This window comes from Colobus angolensis, unplaced genomic scaffold, assembly GCF_000951035.1.
Source record: "Colobus angolensis palliatus isolate OR3802 unplaced genomic scaffold, Cang.pa_1.0 Scaffold121, whole genome shotgun sequence".
Lineage (NCBI taxonomy): Eukaryota > Metazoa > Chordata > Mammalia > Primates > Cercopithecidae > Colobus > Colobus angolensis.
In genome coordinates, this window is record NW_012113253.1 from 8,381,130 (window position 1) to 8,402,354 (window position 21,225).

The 21,225-nt window shown below is 38.6% G+C and overlaps 1 protein-coding gene and 1 pseudogene across 1 annotated transcript in view; both read right to left on the reverse strand.

Moving 5' to 3' along the window:
- Positions 1-21,225, reverse strand: part of VPS13B (vacuolar protein sorting 13 homolog B (yeast)) — an 873,819-nt gene that overhangs the window by 172,186 nt on the left and 680,408 nt on the right. The window contains exon 36 of the mRNA XM_011931782.1: positions 14,702-15,109. Coding sequence (XP_011787172.1) covers positions 14,702-15,109 — 408 coding nt within the window. The remainder of the gene's footprint in view (positions 1-14,701; positions 15,110-21,225) is intronic.
- LOC105504413 lies at positions 16,616-20,954 on the reverse strand (annotated as a pseudogene).

A 21,225-nucleotide genomic window follows, 5' to 3' on the forward strand; every position in this document is an offset into this window, starting at 1 on the left:
CTTGGCTCACTGCAACCTCTGCCACCTGGGTTCCAGCAATTCTCCTGCCTCAGCCTCCCGAACAGCTTGGATTACAGGCGCCCACCACCATGCCCGGCTAATTTTTGTCTTTTTAGTAGAGATGGGGTTTCACCATGTTGGCTAAGCTGGTCTCAAACTCCTGACCATGGTTGATCTGCACATCTGGGCCTCTCAAAGTGCTGGGATTACAGGCGTAAGCCACTGCACCTGGCCTATGCCCATTATTTTTTGAGAACTTCTTACTTTCAGGACACAAAATATTTCAGGCTTATCTTGTATTTTTCTCACCCCATCTCCAGCACCAGCCATTTCTCCAAGGAGCTCTGGTTTCTTTTGTTGAAGAATGGTATCTAGAAACCAAAATCTGGGTGGTAGGTATGCTCGTTGCTACTGGGGTGTCACTGCTGCTAGCCCCTTTTAGCAGAGCTAAGAAGTATATATATGCATAGCAACCCCCGTATACCTACATATCTGTGTCTCTCTCTCTATCCACTGGTAAATATATTAAAAACCATGAATTCATACTGATACCTCAGATTCAAATCCAACAGCACAGAGTGGTTTCTAGCCTTCTCCCCTTCCTCATTTGTAACCTCTTTCTATGACCGTGAGAAACTTGCTAAGTACCTCTTCAGGTGTGTCTGTTTCTAATCCACCCTAAACCATCACTTGGAGTGGTCAAACTTAAAGCAAAAGAACTAAGAAAGCCATAAAGAAAAAGTTTATGGAAGCAAAGGTAATTATCCACTAAAGAAAAGTCAGAAAAGGTTGCTATTTATTCCTGGAAGTCTCTTTAGGAATGTGCTTGACAATATTTTGTCTACAAAGCATACAGAGGAACGAGATTCCTTTCTCACTCTATAGTGGCTTTCATTTAAAAAAGAGTATTTGTAAGCATGATAAAATCTTATATTTGTAGAAATAACATAATACATATAGAATTTGGATCATATTAGGTATTTCTATTATGCAGGAACCACTTTAAAATACCGATATTGTACTAAATACTGATGTTGTACTAAAATTATGAGGATGTGTCTTAAAAGAACTAGTACTCAAATGTCAAAATTCATATCATTCCATATATTATGCATATCACTTGCAAAGTGCCTAACCTCTTAGAGAACTTAAGTAGAGTTGATGGAAGGCTCTTTTTAACCCTCCCAAAGTTATACAATTACAAGTTCTTATTGACTGGGGCAAGGAGAGAATGAAATAAAAATTCCAGACTTGAATTATTACAAAACAAATATAGAAAAAACACTTCCCTACTATTACACAAATCCTTTTTTTTTTTCTCCTTGGGGACAGAGAATGGGATAGCTAGAATTCTCAAGAGAGTAAAGATAAAGGTAGGGACAGAAATATCAGGAAAATGGCGTAGAATTAGGACACCAATGATCACACAAACATTTGGGAGGCTGGAACAAGAAGAAAGTGGGCCAGACTCAAGTGAGCACTAAGGAGGACCAGAGGACGCACAATGTGCTTCAGAAATAGAGGCCCTGCAATGAAGGCAGGCACTGAGCTAGCTATAGCGATGTTCCGGTGACAATAGAATCTAATGACTGGTTTGCCGGAAACAGTCTAGCAGGTTGTGGAACTTGCCACACTTTATGGGACTTTATATTTTATATTCTCTGGGGATTGATTTGGTTCCGGAATGAGCATAATATTCAATGAAAACCACTAAGGTATAATAATACTTTTGGGAACATGACCCTTCCTCTTGCTCCCTGGTCTTGAGGTTAAGAAAATTAAGGCCCTGGAACTGCTGGCAGTCAGCATGTGGAGCCTAAGGGCCGAAGCTGCATAAAGCAGAGGGAAGAAATCTAACAGACTCAAACTCATCCTTTTTTATGGCTGCATAGCATTCTCAGCAAACTATCACAAGAACAGAGAACCAAACACCGCATGTTCTTACTCATAGGTGGGAACTGAACAATGAGATCACTTGGACTCAGGAAGGGGAACATTACACAACAGGGCCTATTATGGGGAGGGGGGAGGGGGGATTGCATTGGGAGTTATACCTGATGTAAATGACTAGTTGATGGGTGCTGACGAGTTGATGGGTGCAGCACACCAACATGGCACAAGTATACACATGTAACAAACCTGCATGTTATGCACATGTACCCTAGAACTTAAAGTATAATATGCAACAAACCTGCATGTTATGCACATGTACCCTAGAACTTAAAGTATAATAAAAAAAAAAAAGAAAGAAAGAAATCTAACAGACTCTTCCATGCCTCAGGACAACAGTGGTTTGGAGATTTTCACATACGTGACAACTGCTTAAACCAGTTTAGGTTGGATTTTCTGCCAATCCGAAGTGTCACAAATAATACCTTTAGCCAATGGGATTTCAATAAGTAATCTTCAGTTTTCTATTCTCCCCTTGAACTAATATTACAGCAAACTTCTCTACTCTCATGGCTTAAACCATAATATCTGTCCTTATGACACAGTATCTAAAACCAGGCTTAATTTCTTAAACAAGTGCTATTACCATGCTTCTGATCATTTCTAAGGAATTTAGCTATCCTGGCTCACCTTCAATTTGACATTTATGTAGGCATGTATCCATTATTCAACCAAAAGTTACTGGTTATCTACCATATATTGGGTATATGAAGATAAAATAATTAACAATTTTCTTTCATATCAGATTCTCCCTTGGCAATGTGTTAGCTTCAAGTTCTGCAATCTCAATAGTAAAGTACTGAGTGGGGAAGAGATATCCCACATTTCTAATACTGACTCTGTTAAGCACATGAACTGTTGAACAGGAATACTTCCCTGGTATCATATAAACCCTAATAATTTTTGCTTTCTTTTTATTCACTTTATGTGCTGTTAATTCTTTTTCTCAGTCTCTTTTATTCTTTTTCCCAAGCCTACCCCTTGCTTTAGTCTTAGTTTTTACAGTCACTCTACAGTTCTTATTTGCTCGTAACTCAGGCCTACCAGCACTGATCATGAGCTTGTTTAAACACACAAATGACACTGAGAATTTAATAAGATGCTAATGTTTGCAGTGAGGACACAGGAACAGCCACTGCCAGAAAGTATTAAGAAAATACAAAATCCGCAGATATAAATATGTCCTGCCTGGTCCTTTTTGTCCTTTATCTTTCTTGCCATATACCTATGCGGAAATTCAGTGTGGTCCAATTTTGAAACTTACACAACTGATACAACTCATCCCCATGTGCCTTCCTTGTCTGCTACACATACTGCACACACCAACCTGTTGTGACTCCATTCCTCAATGAGGAAACACAGTTATCTGTAGTACCACAGAAAGATTCACCCACAGATATCAGCTTTTAAGTTTAAAATAGATATTTCCTTTGAACATGTACTCCTACATTAAAAAAAGCTACAACATAATAATAAAAATGTTAGTTAAGTGCTTTTAATCTTGGAACCAGTATTTATTTATTTATTTAGAGACAGAGTCTCGCTCTGTCACCCAGGCTGGTGTTCAGTGTGTGATCTCAGTTCACTGCAACCTCCACCTCCCTGGTTCAAGCAATTCCCCTGCCTCAGCCTCCTGAGTAGCTGGGACTACAGGCACACACCACCATGTCCAGCTAATTTTTTTTTTCTTTTTTTTCATTTTTAGTAGAGATGGGATTTCACCACGTTGGTCAGGCTGGTCTCCAACCTTTGACCCCGTGATCTGCCTGCCTCGGCCTCCCAAAGTGTTGGGATCACAAGTGTGAGCCAGTATTTATTAAGAGCTTGTGATAACTTAATAGCAATAAAAGGTGGTGATGAATTTCACAAAGGGTCACTTATAGATGGTAAACCAAATTATACACTTTCACCACAAAATATGAAAGTAATCCCTGGGACTCATGACAGGGTTATTAATTTTCCTTTCCCCTTTCTTTCACTCTGAGAAGCTAGCCCGTGGGACATCAGGCCTTTCTTTTTTTTTCCCAGGAAACATACTACGTATCTTCCTTATTTTGAATCTTATATATTAACACACATATAAACTTAGGGCCACAGAGAATACTCAGAGTTCATGTAAACTAGATATTTATACATCCAACAACCTAGTATAAATGACAACAGAAAGTGAGTTAAGGCATGTGTTCTTCTTCCTAGGGGGACGAATGTACCATTGGACAAAAATGCCTACAAGTAAAAATTATAAAGAGCTACCTTCTTAACAATGGAACATTGGAAAAGGCCTGAATAATTTTGTAAAGTTCTGTGTGTGTGTTTATAGCAAATAAGACAAATGTTTATATTTGTTCTAGCTCATGAGTACACAGGCATTTGATGAATTACCCTGTGCATTTTCAGTACTTGTATTTTTTCCCTAAATTTCTAAAAACAATAAAGACAAAATTTTTAAAAATATGCTTCAAAAGTTTAGGATATAAAATTATCACTTAAATGTTTAAAAGCATGAATATTATTAGAGTTACTTACCCAACTGTTGATCATTTTTTTAAAACTTTAAATTCTGAAACAACTTTAGGCTTTCAGCAAAGTTGATATCCTTCACCCAGCTTCTCAATGTTAATAACTTACATAAAATCAGATTATGATTCTTAAAAACCATTAAATTTGCAGTGATATAATACTACTAATTTAAAGACCTTTCACTCTTACCAGCTTCTCCTCTAATGTCCTTTTTCCGTTTCAGGATCCCACTCAGGATCCCATGTTGCATTTAGTGATTATGTGATCAGGTCACTTTGACCAAGAGAGTGGTATGACTTCTTCTACCTCCTTTCCTTCAACAGAATGCTTTCCTGATGAATTTTCCTGCTTTTTCCAAAAATCTATGTTTATCTTTTAAATTTAAGTTTTAGAAAACTAATGGCAGATATTTAATTAAACTAAATGAGGTGTAGCAACATTGAGAAATAATTTCAGAAACAACTGGTACGATAAACAGAACCAATCATGCTTCGTTTGAATACTGACATACTTTTCACTGAGTATAAAAATGTACTTCAAGGAACAAATAGTTCAATGACTTTTAAAATACTCCTTCAGAAGACTAATAAATGCAAACCACTTGTTTTGGAAAATGTTTACAAAGTGCTGCCAGCCCTATATTGTCAGTATCTACTAGACCTTAGTAAGGCTCCTAGTTTCTACATGCTGACTGAGCAAAATGCAATCTAAATCGAGCTTCTATATATCATTAGAAAGAGTAGTCAATGATGACATTGCTAGCAAAGCATATCCAGGTAATTATTTTATCCAGCTGTAAGTAATCTAAGGCTACTAGAAAATCAGCAAGCATGTGTTAGATACATACAGAGGCTGATTTGCATAACAGTGAAGCATCAGAAAACCTCGAAATGTGAAAAGGACAAAATTTTGGAAGTATTGTCTGTAAAGACATAACAAATCCCTCAAAAATAAAGTCTTCCATTCCTTCAACCAATTATGTTGAAGCAGATAAAAATGGCATTTGGGTGCTCTAGCAATGAAAAAAATGTGTTCCTCCCCACCCTTGATCAGAATATGTAAGTTGATCAGATCCTATTTAATTATATTGAATTCTGTAATAAGCCTATATATAGAGAGAGCGCATATGTGTGTGTGTGTGTGTGTGTGTGTGTGTGTATGCAGAGAGAGAAAGAGAGAGAACCTATTAATAAAGTAAACTAAAATACAGGAAGAAATGATATGTGGGACAACATAACAAAACCAGATAACTACATGGACACTGACATTTAAGCTGTAAAAGATGCCAGTATTCCCCAACAAATGAACTTAAAAGTCTAGTCATCAAAATAATAGACCAAATGGGTGGCCAGGCTGCTAACATGTTTCCCTTCTCAAAGCACCTGATGATTTCTCATAGGTGAGATTTCCATTCCCCAGGGACTGTGACTTAGTCCTTACTGTAAGTAAAAGCTGGGACCTCCTAATTTAATTCAAACCTCTTTGTTTGGACATAAGAAAATGGCAAAACAAGTAGCTGGAAGAGTTTTTAATTTCCCTTAAAAAAAGGCAGAATTTGTCATGAAAGATGAAGTGTCTACTGAGCTGGCTACTCACACATAGCCATTGTCTGGGAAAGGTATTTTTTTATGAAATGCTTTAGAACTCTAGGATCCTGGAAAAACGAAAGCTAAAAATACCAAAGGGTGGTGGAGGATATGCTTTGCCTCCTTCTTCCCCTCCAATCTGCCACCATGCTCACTGTTTTTACAGTTGTGTTAGTTTATTAGAAAAATAAAACTTGATTGGATCATGTGGTTACGTTTAAAAAAAAAGCAGACTGGCAGATCTGACTGTGCATACTGGAAAGTGTATGACAACCTTTTTACATAGGAAAGAATAACAGCAAATACATACTTGAAAAGTTTCTGGGATGAACACAGTAGCTGGTTCATTGAATTATGCAAGGAAACTGCTGGAGAATCAATTTTTTTAAAGTAAGTTACATGAATGAAAAAATTGGTATAAACTTACTCAAATAATGTTGAAAACAACATGACTTGCTAAGTAATTTCTTGCAGTGCCTTAGAAAATGGTCTTGATCTACAGAATTCAATATTTGAAAGACTGGTATAACAGAAAGGCTAGCAGTCAGGAGATGTGTGTTATAGTCTCAACTCCACCATATGGTATCCCTAGGCAAACCACTTAACTGCTCCACTCTGTACTCAATGAAGGAGTTAAGACCCAAGGTTCCTTGACACTTAGTGGACCCACATAGTAATGGTGGCCCATGAGGTAGTTTTAGTATTCCTAAGAACCTAAAAGAAATCATGAATTTGTCTGAGACTAAGTTGTGGAGGTGTTCTGAAGTTTTTATTTGTTTGTTTTGGTTATAATTGTATCAAGTTGGTATAGTTAGCTATCTAATACCAAATGCAGTGTGTCCAGACCATGAGGTCAATGGGAGGAAAGGATAATAAGGGTTATTGATAAAAAAGGATGACCTTCAAGGTATTTTTCAGCTCTGATATTTAGTAATCTATGACCTCCATATTCATGTGGTGTGATTTTGGGGAAAGGAAGACAGAAACAGACCAATATTTACTGAGCACTTAATTTGTACCAAGCAATGGTTGGGTACTCCACATATTTGACATCACCTAATGCTCTCAAAGTCCTATACATTAAATATTTTTGCCTTCATTTGGGAAATGCACTACAGAGTAACTTTTGACACAACCAACTGGTCAGTAAGTAGCAGGGCTGGGGTGCAGATTCTGTCTGCTTCTTTACAGCACCATGTTGCTTTATACAAACTACTGCTATTAGTTCTTAGTAATTTCATTTTTCTAACTGGTAACTTGGTTGTAAATAAATGCTTTGTCCTGTCCTCATTTCCCTTGCTCAGCCTCAGTATGTTATGCCAAAATAGCCAACAAGTCCAGGGGACAAACCAGGGAGTAAAAGAACATCTAAGATATGTTGTCAGTTACTCATCACTGTCAGGGTTGCTTTGCTAGAAGCTTTCCTAGCAAACAGCCTACTGGCTTATATGGACAAGGGGGCAATCTGCTGTGACCACAGGCAAGACTAAATGCTGTCACAAATTCAGTAGAATGGGGGATAGAGATTTATCTCTAATCTTTTATTTTTCCACACTCCTTGGGTTGGGGCTACAATACTTGTCCATTTTACTTAATACTAACCTAATAGGGGCTATCATTAGGATCTAAGGAGAGGCTATTAAGAAAAAAAGTCTCTAGTACTTAATTATTAGGGCTGGAAACGTCCTTCTCCAATAACATTTTGTACAGTGAGATAGCTGCATGTTAACTGACAGCATTTTTGTTGTCTCAAAGACCCTTTTACTCCAAGAAACACAATATTTAATATGTGTATATGTAAAATTTATATCAGTTGTTTTTTTCCAAATGTATCTATTAATAAATCTAGTGAAAAGGTTCTTTATCATATGATAAAAGAAAAAGCACTATTTTTTTTTTCTAGAGTATATAGGACACACAAGGTCCAATGTAATGGCACACAATTCTAAAACAAATACCCTGAGGCCAGCAGTTTTCTAGCAAAGATAGATTAAATTTGGAATTTGGTAACTAAAACTGATGGCCAGAAATGACTAATTTGGCTAAAGATAAGATCTGAAGGTGGATTTACATGGAAGACTATAATGACTACACTGGATTTCTCATTAGAAGGGCGCAGAGTCTTATGAAGACTTCATATTCCCCAAGAGAACCATATTTACACAATTAACAATTCTTTTGTTGGGAAAAAAGCTTTTCATTATTGCATGTGGACACATGTGGGCTGTGTAAAAATACAAGGGATGTGTAACACACGGTAAACAGAAAGTAATGATCTTAAACAGGCCAAATCCTTGAACTCGTCATTAATAAATGTCTCTCTTGCATTCAGCTACCCCGGCTGCTGGGAGCCTGTTTTCTTCAAGTACTTCAAACACTGAAATCCAGGAACATTTATTATTTTAATCCATTACAGGCAGTGCTTGATTTAACTTTATTGGTTGCGGTGGTGGTGGTGGTGGTGGTTATAAGTGGGGGTACAGCAATGTTCTTTTACACATCATTTCAAAAGGGCTTAATTATATTTTATAGTTTAGGCCAGGAATTCTGCTTGTTTTTTGTCTAACAAGGTTCAAATGGAGTTCAGGTCACTGATGAATCAGAAGAAAAAGTCAGAGATGGTTATCTCTCTGAAATGAGCTCATCTCCCTCTACGAAAGGCTGGGCAGGTACATCATGTTCACTACACCACAGCACATGAGATCGCTCTGATATCCTAAGTTTGTTGCTTATTAGGTAATTTTTATTTTTATGCAGCTTTGAAATACATACATCAGAAACTCAACCCAGTGGATATCTTCTGTATCTCTGAAGTTACTCTCCTATGCATTTTAAAGGCTTCCCTTTGGAATCCAAAACAGCTATGGCAACCACACAGCACTAAAACAAAAAATGTACATAAAGAACATTTTAAGAAATGCACAAGCTCTTTATCACAGGACAATGAATATATCTCCCAAAATAAAAGCTGTAGAATACTGTATTTACATAATTTGGTTAAACAAAACAATACATGATTAGGTAAACACGGCCGAGCAGCACATACCTCCTAGTGTCTTTTTCTTAAAATGTCAAACAGTCATAATTTTTAATCTCCTTCCTTGAGGATGTGAAAAAAATCTTTTCTAAGGTAGTGGTAATTAATAATGTCTAGTGTATATAACAGTTACAGCAAGGAGAATATAATTTGTATGTTGAGATGTCTTCTCCATTGCACATAATTTCTAAGAAGTGGACAGGAGAATGACAGTATCTCATATATTTATGGTTTTTATTCTCATCATATTAGAAAACATAATATGGGACATTTTTTGAAAAAAGTTAAGATAATTTTACTTGCTCTTCTTATTTCCCAGCCAATTTTTAGAAATTCCTGTTCTACCTTTTTTTCAAATGCCTCAAGGTTCACCAGGATATACAGAAATATATCATAGTCAGAAATTATCAGTAATCTACAGGTAATTTAAAGGTGAAAAAAGAAGTACATGCCAGTTTATCAGTAGCAACTTTGAACCTTGTTATAAAGTAATAGGAGGGAATCTGACCAGGATTAATAGTGGTACTCAGTCCTGGGAGGGGAGGTGTCATGTTTCACGGACCCTAGGCCATCTGTTCTTTCCCCCCACATTTTACTTCTGCAAAACCATAAACGCACCTCTACCTCAGGGACTATAGAAAGGCATTAGAATTCTTCTGCTTTTCATTATCACAAGATTCAGTAACTCATTTCATTGTCAAGATAATCCCCTTTTACTCTTTCTTTTTCGCTTGTGGGGTATGCCAAAATGACGAATAAAAACCCAGATGTTACAGACCCAATGAGGTCTCCACCTTTCCTTGAGTGTTGGGTTTAAGCTACTTGGGACATAGTGTCAAAAATGACAGGACCCTGATGCCCACACCCAATATTCATTAAGGTTTGTTAGTGATTTGTATAGCTGTCTACAAGCTGTACTTCCACTTCAATCCTCAGTGGCTGCTTAAAAGTTAAGTTTATCCTCTGGTTTAACTGTCAAAGACTCACTTCCTATTGTTCAGGCATTGGACAGAGATGCTATTTCTTTCTAAAAGTAACAAAAGTCTCTGGGGTGTTGTAATTGGCTGGTTATTGCAACATATTATTTTAGGTAGTAATATCTAATTTAATATTTTATTTCCCCTTAGGCTAACTTGCATCTCTGCAGCATCCAAAGCTTATGACAACACCTTATAAGATTTTACTTGGAAGATCCAGTTAACTATAGAATGAAAAGTTGGAGCTCCACTTTTTATCAGTTAATGCCTGGTTTCACTTTTCAATACATGAAAAGAAACTTTAGGTTCTTTACATTTTATTGGTCCTGAATTCAGTGAACATGAGAAAAGGCATTTTGTATATGTGAAAAATAGTGTGGTTATGCTTTCTCTACTTTTGTTTATTCAGAAAGATAAGTACATCTGGATGACAGAGGCTGGGGTAGTGAAAGTTACGTAAACTATAGCCCTTTGACTAGAAGGAGTTCAACTCACTGTTTTTGGCTTGGGTGAAAAATCACCCAAGTCCTTATGGATGGGGGATCCTTCTAACTTCTTCCGAATTCTGATTAAAATGCCAGCCAAGATGACCTCATTAAGGTTCTTCCCCCAATCTTTTGTGGCATCTAACTTGCTCATATTCTATTTTCCTTTTCCTTATCTACATACATGGAGGCTGCCAATCTAAGTGCCCCTGAGAAAGAGCAAGGCAGCCTAAAGTACAGCTAGTTCACAGCTCTCAACTGTAGGCTCATTTGTCGAAATCTAAGGAGTGCCGCCCAAATAGAGCCATAATTTACTCAGAGAAGAGGAGCTAAAATCTGTAGCTCACTCTCCACCCTGCCTCTGGAAAGTGCTACACTGCAAGTTCACAATTTATAGCTACATACTTATGGTTTCTCCAAAGCTACATATTTCAAATGGTAAAAAAAGACTGTGTTGTATATGCATGTAAGGGAAACTTTTTTTTTTTCCAGAAAATACTACAGAATGGGATGGATTTCATGAATAGCAAAATAAACATTATTAGCCTTAAAATATTTTAAAATATATGATATAATTTCTAAAGGAGATGTACTTTTAATACAATCATAGGATTTTCAGCAATATTATACGCCAACCTTAAAAATACAAGCATTACCTCTACTGAAATCGGAATATTCGGGGCATTTTACCAAAGATTCACGAGAGAACGTAAGTATTCTAACAGAAACAGGAGTTAGGTTATTCTAAGTCACTGCTACACCAGTATCTGCAGAGTGGAATTAAAAAAAAAAATCAAATCCCATGAAACTCCCATAGTTTAGGGTTAAATAATAATGCAGGAGGCTAAGAAGAACTGGTAGATATTTTTTGTAAAGTAGAAGATATGTAACCATTTCGTTTCATTCCAAATGATAATAACAGGAATTCCTTTAACTACCTCAGTCAATAATTTATAAATATTTAGTTTTATAAATCACTAAATAAATCTGAAAGCACAGATAATTTAAATGTATTTGCAATGCCTGGGGGAGAAAATTCACTTACCCCTTTCCATCATATTATTTCCTTTTCACATACACTTCTTGTAAGCTTATGACGGTTTAGATGACAAAAAAATTACAATCATTAGGTAAACTCAAATATTTTTGTACCTTTGACAAATAAAGAAACATACCTAAAACACATTCTCAATGGTGTTTCTCTAAATATTACTTAGCACACAAGATTCTTCTAGCATTACAAATCTATTTCGGCTTCTAAATTAAAACTCATCTGGAAAGGACCGTTTTACCCTGTTTATATAACATTGTCGCATAAAGAGTGTTAAAAAAATACTTCACTAAAAATAGCTTGCGTAAGTTAGGGATTAGAGTAGTTTCTGCTGCTATAATTGTTCCTTTGTAGTTTTTTCCATGATGTTTTTGCACAGTGTTTTTGACTGTGTTTATTAAAGTCAGCACATCAAAAAGGATCAAAGAGAAAGTGAGTGAGAACCAAAGAAACCCCAAGTGTGTTGTCTCATTGGGGAGTTATGCAGATTCGCATAAACAAGTGCAAATTGTTGAGGTTTTAATGAAAATTTTCTACAATTATTTTATCTGAAGTCATTCTATACAATAACATCTGTACAGCAGATGGCTATACTGTACCAAGGCAATGCTCCTTTTTCTTTCTGTTTAATAGTACATCTGAGATGACTACTTTTGTCACTGTGCTCAATTTGGTTCAGCAAATAATTTTGAAAAGTGCAGCTGCTGCAGATGGTCACAACAGTTATATAAACTGTAAAATCAAAGACACAGTTAAGTATTTCTGTAATAGATTCAAACTATAAAACTCTGACATGAACTCCATTGAGCTCAAAGATATACTACAGTATAAACAATTTCAGTTGAATGTAGAACGATGTCACTTGAAAACTACAAAAAGAAATATGACTACTGGTAGGAGGCTTTTATGTGAGTATATTTGTTTTTTGGTGGGGGATAGTTTTTATCACTCATCAAAATTATACTTTGAATATATGTTTGCATGTATTTTATCCAAATTGCAGAGCATGCATTTTTAAGACATTTACACAATGAAATTAACATTCAAAGCTTATATTATGTTTTATTTTAAAAATATAGCTAAAATCAACTTTTTTGAAAAAAATACGTGGCAATCTCTTAATCACAATTTTCCAAGAAATCAGTCCTTATAACTAGAAGTTAATAAATCTTATTCCAACCTTGCCAACTTTGTTATCATCCTAAACTGTTTGCGTATGCATAAAGAAAAAACTGTAGTAAAAACAGAGTTCGGTGTTCATTATAGTCTCATAACAACAAAATTGTTCCTGTTAAGTAGTTAACCTCAACTCTGATTTGATGCAAATAGTTATTTTAAAACATTTGCTGGACACTACACGTTAGAGTTGTATAAAGTATGTTTAGTCAAAGCTCTAGTTGCTATTTTTGTGTTTATATTTAAGAACAGCACTGTACAAGGATTGGGGGTATGTAGTTTTTCTTACATAAAGGGGGAAAAAACAAGTTCCAAAACTAGAGTTTACTAATTTGTACAGCTTAGTGAGAGAAGGATTTTTAATATTTTAGAGGTGTTTCCCAAAGACAGACACCATTAAACGTGGAAAAAATATGAGTAACGAATAAAAAAAGCAATGAGGATGATAAAAGAAGAACCTAAAAGTGAGTACAGTATGTTCAAATTCTTCCATTTTGTTTGAATCTTAACCTTTCCCTGCTATGATTAAGGTACAACTGGAAAGGCATGGGAACAGACCCAGTGTTGTCTGGGTTGTAATTTATTTGTGGATAGACCAGATACTGTAGCCTCCAGTATTTCATAGTCTTTCATGTCCCATGAACCTTACCTTTTTCACTTGAAACTTTTAAGACAACTAAAAAAAAATACAGAGCTTTTAATTGGCTTGGTCACAAATATTTCTGATGAGAAAGAAATAAATCATCTATGTTTTGGTCTAAAATTCAGGCTTCTCAACTATAAAACTTTTCCTTTCTCTTTTAACTACTGTGCCCAAACTGGCTATGTGGAACTAAGTTACAGTAAGTCTACAGCTGCCATTTAATTACTTTTTGATAAGCAACTAAGTTGCATATAAGGATTTGCTTTATCCCCTGCACTATCTCCAATCCCCAATTTCCCCCCACAAATTAAAGTGGGAAAATACATGGTTCCCCTTTGCTACATTTACTTTGAGAGCAAAATTTCTGGCCCTGTGCCCTGAAATTTTACAGTAGCAGTTTCTGTGATTGAAAACTGCTATTTCCCACCTGTGTCTTGCCTTTTTTCTTCCCCCCCCTCACAATCCTTCTGCCCACCCTTTTTGAAAAAGTATGTAACAATTTGGTCATGGTAACAGAAGTGGAAAATGTAGATGTCACTGCCAGTTGATTTCTCACCTCTCCTCCCATCAATGGCATTCACTTTGCAGAGTCTGTACCCCACTTTGCTAGGCTAGGCACAGAAGCACAGCTTTTCGTTGCCAGGTGTTGCTGCCTGATAAAATGCCTCAACCACATTCTTGCAAAGTTGAACCTTGGCTTCTGTTACACTTTGTGTAGCATATCTGCCACAACACCAACTTTTCTTTTTTAAGTAAATGGTTACCAGTGACTTAATGCCGTGCATCAGAATCACCCATAGTGCTTGTTGAAGCACAGATTGCTGGGCTCCATGCCCAGTGTTTCGGATTCAGTAGGTCATGGGTAGGGTCTGAGAATTTGCATTTGTAACAATTTCCCAGGTGATGCTGATGCTGCTAGTCCTGAGATCACATTTTGAGAACCACTCTTCTAATGGTTCACAAAACTTGATATACTGTTGTTCCACTATAGCTGTTTTAGGTAAAAAGGAATTTAGGAATTAACAGTTTTAGACACCTGGAAGAACATGCCTCAAGAGGAGGACAGGAACATAAGACATTAAAATATATATACTTAAAGGATTTGTTCTAAAATTATCTCTAAAAATAAGGTCACAAACCAGAAATGTCCTAATCTCCAATGGCCTTTATAACTTTTAACTTCTACATAATATAAATCTTCAAAATGATGCATTTTCAGATGTTAACAAATCATATTGCTTGTTCTGTCTCTCCGCTCCCCTTTTCTGTGACTTACCAGGTACTTTTTGTGCTGCTTTGACACTAAGGCTTCCATTGAGGTTTGAGAGAGATGCTAACAGGCATGGTTTACTGGTATGGGGTACAGTTTCCATGGAGATCACAATCTGAGTAGTTTGAACAGAAATTTTTTGAAAGCAGGAAACAGCTCTCCACATGTTTTCTTGAGCTGAAATCTTTTGCACTCCATCACCATGAACTTTGGGTTTAGACAACTTTCCAAGGTAATATTTGGAGACTGGAAGATCATCCTTATTCACCATGGTGTTGGACATGGCTGAAGTCTCTTCATTATGTGCTGAACTGTGTGCATTTTTTATCTTCTTTAAAAAAAGGTGTATCTGATCCAATTTGGTGAAACTCAGGTTTGCTTTCAAAGGCTTTGATATATCCAAATTGACATCCGCTATAAAAGTAAAAAAGATAAAACAATTATTGAAGCTTTCTTATTGAATATAAGCCTTTACTTCTCTGTCAAGCTCTTATTTAAAAGTGTCCCAAGATCAATATTATTGACTCATTAGGATGCCAGAACATGATATATCTCTTACTCATCACTTAATGATTCTTTCTATGTTGTTACTTGAAGGAGTACTCTCCCTGGACTACTTACATACATGCCTACATTCCTGGCCAATCCCTATGACAGCCTTGCTATCCATGTGTGGCCCTGATACAGCGAGGGCCACACAAGGATATCAAGGCTGTCCATTTCTATTCTGCCCTTACACTTCAAGGCAAAATGAAGCAGGTTTTCCAGTTTGTTACCCATATGAAACTGGCCTTTCTTCAAAAAAAAAAAAAAAAAAAGGACTTTCCTTACTACCCAGAACCATGTTTGACACAAATAATGGTATTATTAATAAATATTTATCCAAGTATCTGGCTGAAGTAGCCTTCCCTACATTCTCTAATTGTTTATGCAGAAAATGTCTGTTTCCCCCTTATGACCTGTTGCAAACCAGAGGAATCCCTGTACCTTTCCCTACACTCTGCACTGATAAAAGTTCAAATACCTTGCCCAATGTAACACTGGTAGACTGAGATTTCTTTAAATCTGTAGTCCATTTTATATGTACCATATACCAGATATTGTCCTTATTTGTCTCTTACTTACCTGACATGAAAACTAGCCATATTGTTTTTAACCTTTTAAATTACCTAAAATCACTGTTTCTATTATTAATAAGATGTAAGACTACTAGTATCATTAAGACAGAGCATGTCACACATCTTTACAACCCAGTGCTTAGCACAATGTGTCTTACATATGCGTGCATTCAACAAATGTTTGAGCTTAAGTGACCCTAACAAGTGGTCGTTTCATGACAGCCTGAGGATGTAACAGAAGACATAATCCCAAATGAAGCTAGGAATCGCAAAGTTATTAGGCATATTATTAAGTTATAAATCACATATAATATTCTTTTTCTGTGTGTGCAGGAAGACAGATCTATTGACACCAATATCTAGAAATCAAGATTCACAGATGAACAGAGGCATCTTCAGCCCTGAGGAGGCTGGGCTGTATCTCCTAAACCTCTGAGGATGGGCACAGCTGACAGCTCTGTGTGGGCAGAGTCCACGTGGTCCTCATTCTCTTCCCTGGGGACAGGGCAGCCGAGACGGGAGGGCACACACAGGGGGGCACCTTCTTGCCCTAGGCAGCTGCAGCAACTGCGCCACACCATAGTGTGGATCCAACACAATTCTGTGGAGGGGTTCTGGGATTTCAGACTGATTGAATCTCCATGGAATGATGAAAATTAAAATTTACTTGATTATGGAAGTCTCTGATTCATTCCAGCCAAAGTATTAGATGAGCCACTGAGAATCACCTCAAAGCAATTGCTCTCATGGCCCTCGCCAGGGCGGTGGGGCAGCAGGAGGATGGGTGCCTAGGCTGGCAGCTCTAGCTCTTCACCTCTGTGGCCTCCTTCTCCGCCTTCTCCTCTATCTTCTGCTCTTTCTCCAAGGTTGCTACAATCTTGGCCACCTGGCTGGTAGAGGCATGAACATCTTTGTCCACGAACTCAATCTTGTTGACGAGGTCACTGAGGTTGACCTTGCCATTCTTGTCTTCATCCAGTGCAGGGGCCAGGCTGGTGAGTTTGCTTTCTGGAATGTGCCTGACTTGCTTCACAGTGCTGGTGAGCTCAGTGACACTGATGACATTCTCCCCCACAGGCGTGCCCTAGGCCGGGCCCAGCTTGCAGCCCCTGGTCCACCTCCAGGTGTAAGATCAAGTCCTCGATCTGCCCGATCATCTGCTGCACCCTCTTTGTCAGTCTCTTGCTGGCTTTAGATTCTTCCACATATTTTTCTTCACCTACTGGTCTTTGAGAGTTCCTTCTTGATCTCTTGCAAGTTCTCGCTGTAGTCCTACACATCTTCCTTCAGCAGCTCCAGCTCCTCCTTCTCTTTGGTGAGCAACTTCTGCTCCTTCAGCTTAGAGCAGGCATTGCTGAGGATGTCAATTTCCTCCTTAGTTACCTACTTCTCCTTCAAGCTCTCTAGCAGGGGGCAGTGTCCTTCAGGGTCTCTGACCACAGGACTGTGTCAGGCACTTCTGCCTGAGGTTAGGTCCCCGGCCTTCGAGGGGTGGCTTCCACACCTTCGGGCGCAACATCCTTCTCCACCTCCGAGCACTTCTGCAGCTCCCTGCGGTGCTCCTGCTGGACGGCTGCCTCCTCCTGCAGCGTGGCCTCCAGCTTTGCCTTGTCCACTTGCTCGCCCTCCACCTCAGCCACTTTCACCTGCTCTTCCTTTGCCACAGTCTCTGGGAGGGTCTGCAGTATGGACTTCAGCTGGTCAGCTGACAAGAGGGTGTCTGGGAGGTACATGGCCCGGGACAGGATGAGCAGCGATATGGGAATCTCCTGGTGCAGGTGCAGGTCCGGACACTGCTTCAGCTGATGTGGAGGGCCCGCATGCCTCACTCCCCACATGCTGGCTGCAGTTCCTTGACGTTCAGGTTGTCCACCCCTCCTCAGCAATCAGCTTGTCACTGGCCTTTATGAAGCACAGCCACACAGTGAGCTGGAAGCGCCAAAGTTGTTGATGCTGATGGACTGCAGCTCCGGCAGTTTGCACAGGGCCACCAGCTGCGGCTGTGACAGGTTGTCCAGGGTCAGCTCATTCTCAAATAAATTGGAAAATGCATGATTTCCTTCCTCATTGCTGGGTCTCTCCCCTGTCCCCCGGATCTTCTGGAAAAACAGAGAAGTCTGGTGGCACTACCCTTGGCTGCTTTGTTCTTCAAGGTCCTCTCCTCGGTGGTGTCCTGGAGGAACTCTGCCAGCTCCAGGTTAACCCGAAGCTCCTTCTTCAGGCTCTCCTCCTTGATGGACTGGGTCTCAAATGTGGATGCTGGCATGTTGGGAAAGAGCTTCATGGTCACGGGCGGCATGAACTGGACCACCACGAACACAAGGAAAGGCACCAAGCCGAGAAGGTCGGCGCAGATCCGGAGAAACTGCCTGCGCTCTTGGCTGGTCAGGGTGTGGCTGTCAAGGATGCGCCAGCGCATGAGCACCGCCATCTTGGTATGGATCCACAGCAGGCAGAAGTCACCGCAGTAGCGCTTCAGCTCTTCCAGCTCCCTCTGTCCGAGCAACTTACTCACCACCACCTCTGCAGTGTGGGGCTGTACATTGGGCCGCCTTCCTCAAGCTTCTTGTTCTTGTCCTTGAAGGATTTGAGGGACTTCTGTGCTACCAAGTCATCAGAGACAGGGTGCAAAGAGTGCCAGCTGTGCACAGGAAGGCGCGGAGGTCCCGTGACCATAAAATCCACTGTGGCGTGGGCACTCTGGCCTCAAGGCCTAACAGCCGTGGTAATAGCCTCTGAAGGAAGGGTACGGGGGTGGACCGGAAGTGCAGCAGCCAAATGGAGCATTTGCGCCACTCCTCAACCCCAGGATGTTGGCACAGGTGAGATAAGCAGGATCCCCTGGACCACCCAGAAGTTTTCATCAAGCCTTCATGATTGATTACAGCATTCACTCATACTTAATATTCTACATCTTCATGAGCAGGGCCCCTTCTTACCTTCCTCAGACGTCAGGATCTTTGGGTTTGCTCCTGGATACCCAGGCTCTCTGAGGGTTCCATCCCTTGTGTTCCTTCCCTTATGTGGGGATACTGTGTTTTCTTATCAGGCCTAGCAAAACTCTGAGTCTTGTTTATAACTAGCTGTGCACTGGAAAGGGTTAGACACTTGAGTCACCTGTACACAATACTAAAATGTTCCTTTCTCCCCATGTTTTCAAACAGGAAAAACAACTTAATGTAAAGGAATTATTTTAAAAAATACTGTATTGACATATAACTAACATGCCACAAAAATTACCTTCTAAAAGTGTACAATTTATTGTTTTTAGTATACATAAGGTTGTGCAACCATCACCAGTCTAATCCCAGAACATTATAATCAACACACACACACACACACACACAAATATCTCATACTACTTAGCAGTCACTCCTCACACATGCCCCCCTCCAGCTCCAAGAAACCACTAATTTTCTTTCTGTCTCTACAGATTTGCCTAGTCAGGACATTTCATAGAAATGGAATCATATAATATGTGATCTTTTGTATCTGGTTTCTTTCATATAGCATAATGCTTCCAAGGTTCATCCATGTTGAAACATGTATCAATACTTCATTCCATTTTGTGGCTGAATAGTACAACAACATAAGCATATACCACATTCTGCTTTTCCATTATCTGTTAATGAACATTTGGGTTGTTTCCACTTTTTGGCAATTATGAATAATGCTGCTATGAATATGTGTGTGCAAATTTGCTTTTAAATTTTCTGAAATTTGTACCTAGCAGTGGAACTGCTAAGACATATCTGATTGCAGTTTTCCTACTAAGTGTGAAGGAGTATCCCATTATGATTTTGGTTTGTATTTCCCTAATTACTAATGATGTTCAGCATGTTTTCATGTGCTTATTGACTGTATATATTTTTGGAGAAATATCTACTCAAACTCTTTGCTCATTTTTAAATTGTTATTTGTTCTTTTATTATTGAATTGTAGGAGTTCTTCTATTTTGGATACAAAATATAAGATTATTATAATTGATATATATAGATATGATTTGCAAATATCAGATATATAATTTGCAAATATCATATCAGAGATATGATTTGCAAATATTTTCTCCCATTCTGTGGATTATCTTCAGTTTTTTGCAGCACAAAAGAGTTTAATTTCTGCAAAGTCCAGTATGTTTGTTATTTTGCTTGTGCTTTTTGGTGTCATACCAAGAAACCACTGTTTAATCCAAAGTCAAAAAGATTTACACCTATGTCTTCTTTTAAGAGTTTTACAGTTTTATCTCCTAAATGTAAGTCTACGTTCTTTCCTGAATTAGTGTTGTGTGTATGCTGTATAAGGTAGGGGTTCAAGTTCATTCTTTCATATGTGGATATCTAGTTATGTCAGCAACATTTGTTGAAAGGCATTATTTTTATTTTTGACTTGTAGAATTTGGGGTACTGGAAGAGGCTGGTGGGAAAAATATTTTAGATAAATTGGATGGCTAAAATGACTCACACATTTGCCTCTGCATCCCTGTATGTGGACTTCCAAATTCTATGGCCTCACAGAAAATAATAGCTTTAACAACAACAAATAAAAAAGTGCAATTTTAACAGATGACCGTTAGAACAAAAACAAAACAAAGCTAAAGTAAAAAGAAGACTCAGATGTTGGGTCCTGAAACTGTCTTTTTTTGGGTTTATAAAATGAAAACTTAGGCCAGGCGCGATGGCTCAAGCCTGTAATCCCAGCACTTTGGGAGGCCAAGACAGGCAGATCACGAGGTCAGGAGATCGAGACCATCCTGGCTAACATGGTGAAACCCCATCTCTACTAAAAAATACAAAAAAAAAAAAACTAGCTGGGCGAGGTGGCGGGTGCCTGTAGTTCAGGCTACTAGGGAGGCTGAGGCAGGAGAATGGTGTAAACCTGGGAGGCGGAGCTTGCAGTGAGCTGAGATCCGGCCACTGCACTCCAGCCTGGGCGACAGAGTGAGACTCCGTCTCAAAAAAAAAAAAAAAAAAAAAAAAAAAAAAAAAGAAAACGTAAAGAAGGGTCATAAGTACTCCATAAGTACTCATTCTGTAGAAACAATTTAGTAACCTACCCAGAAGATTGCCCAAATATCCACATAAACCAACTGCTGAACCTAAAGGGATCCATTTTCTCTGACTGCAGAATGGCAAAGCATCCATAGAGACATAAATACTGAAGCTACTGACTACTACCCTCATATCTCAGGCACCACTGTGGTCCCAGGTACACAGAAAAAAACTGTTTATATCTCTGGCTGCTTGCTTAACTTGTCTTTCTCTTTTTTCAATAGACTGGATCTCATTATGTTGTCCAGGTTGGCCTCAAACTCCCAGGCTCAAGTGATCCTCCCGCCTCAGCCTCCTAAGTAGCTGGGACTATAGGTGTGCACCACCGTGCCAAGCGCTAACTTTATTTTTGAGACTCAGACCT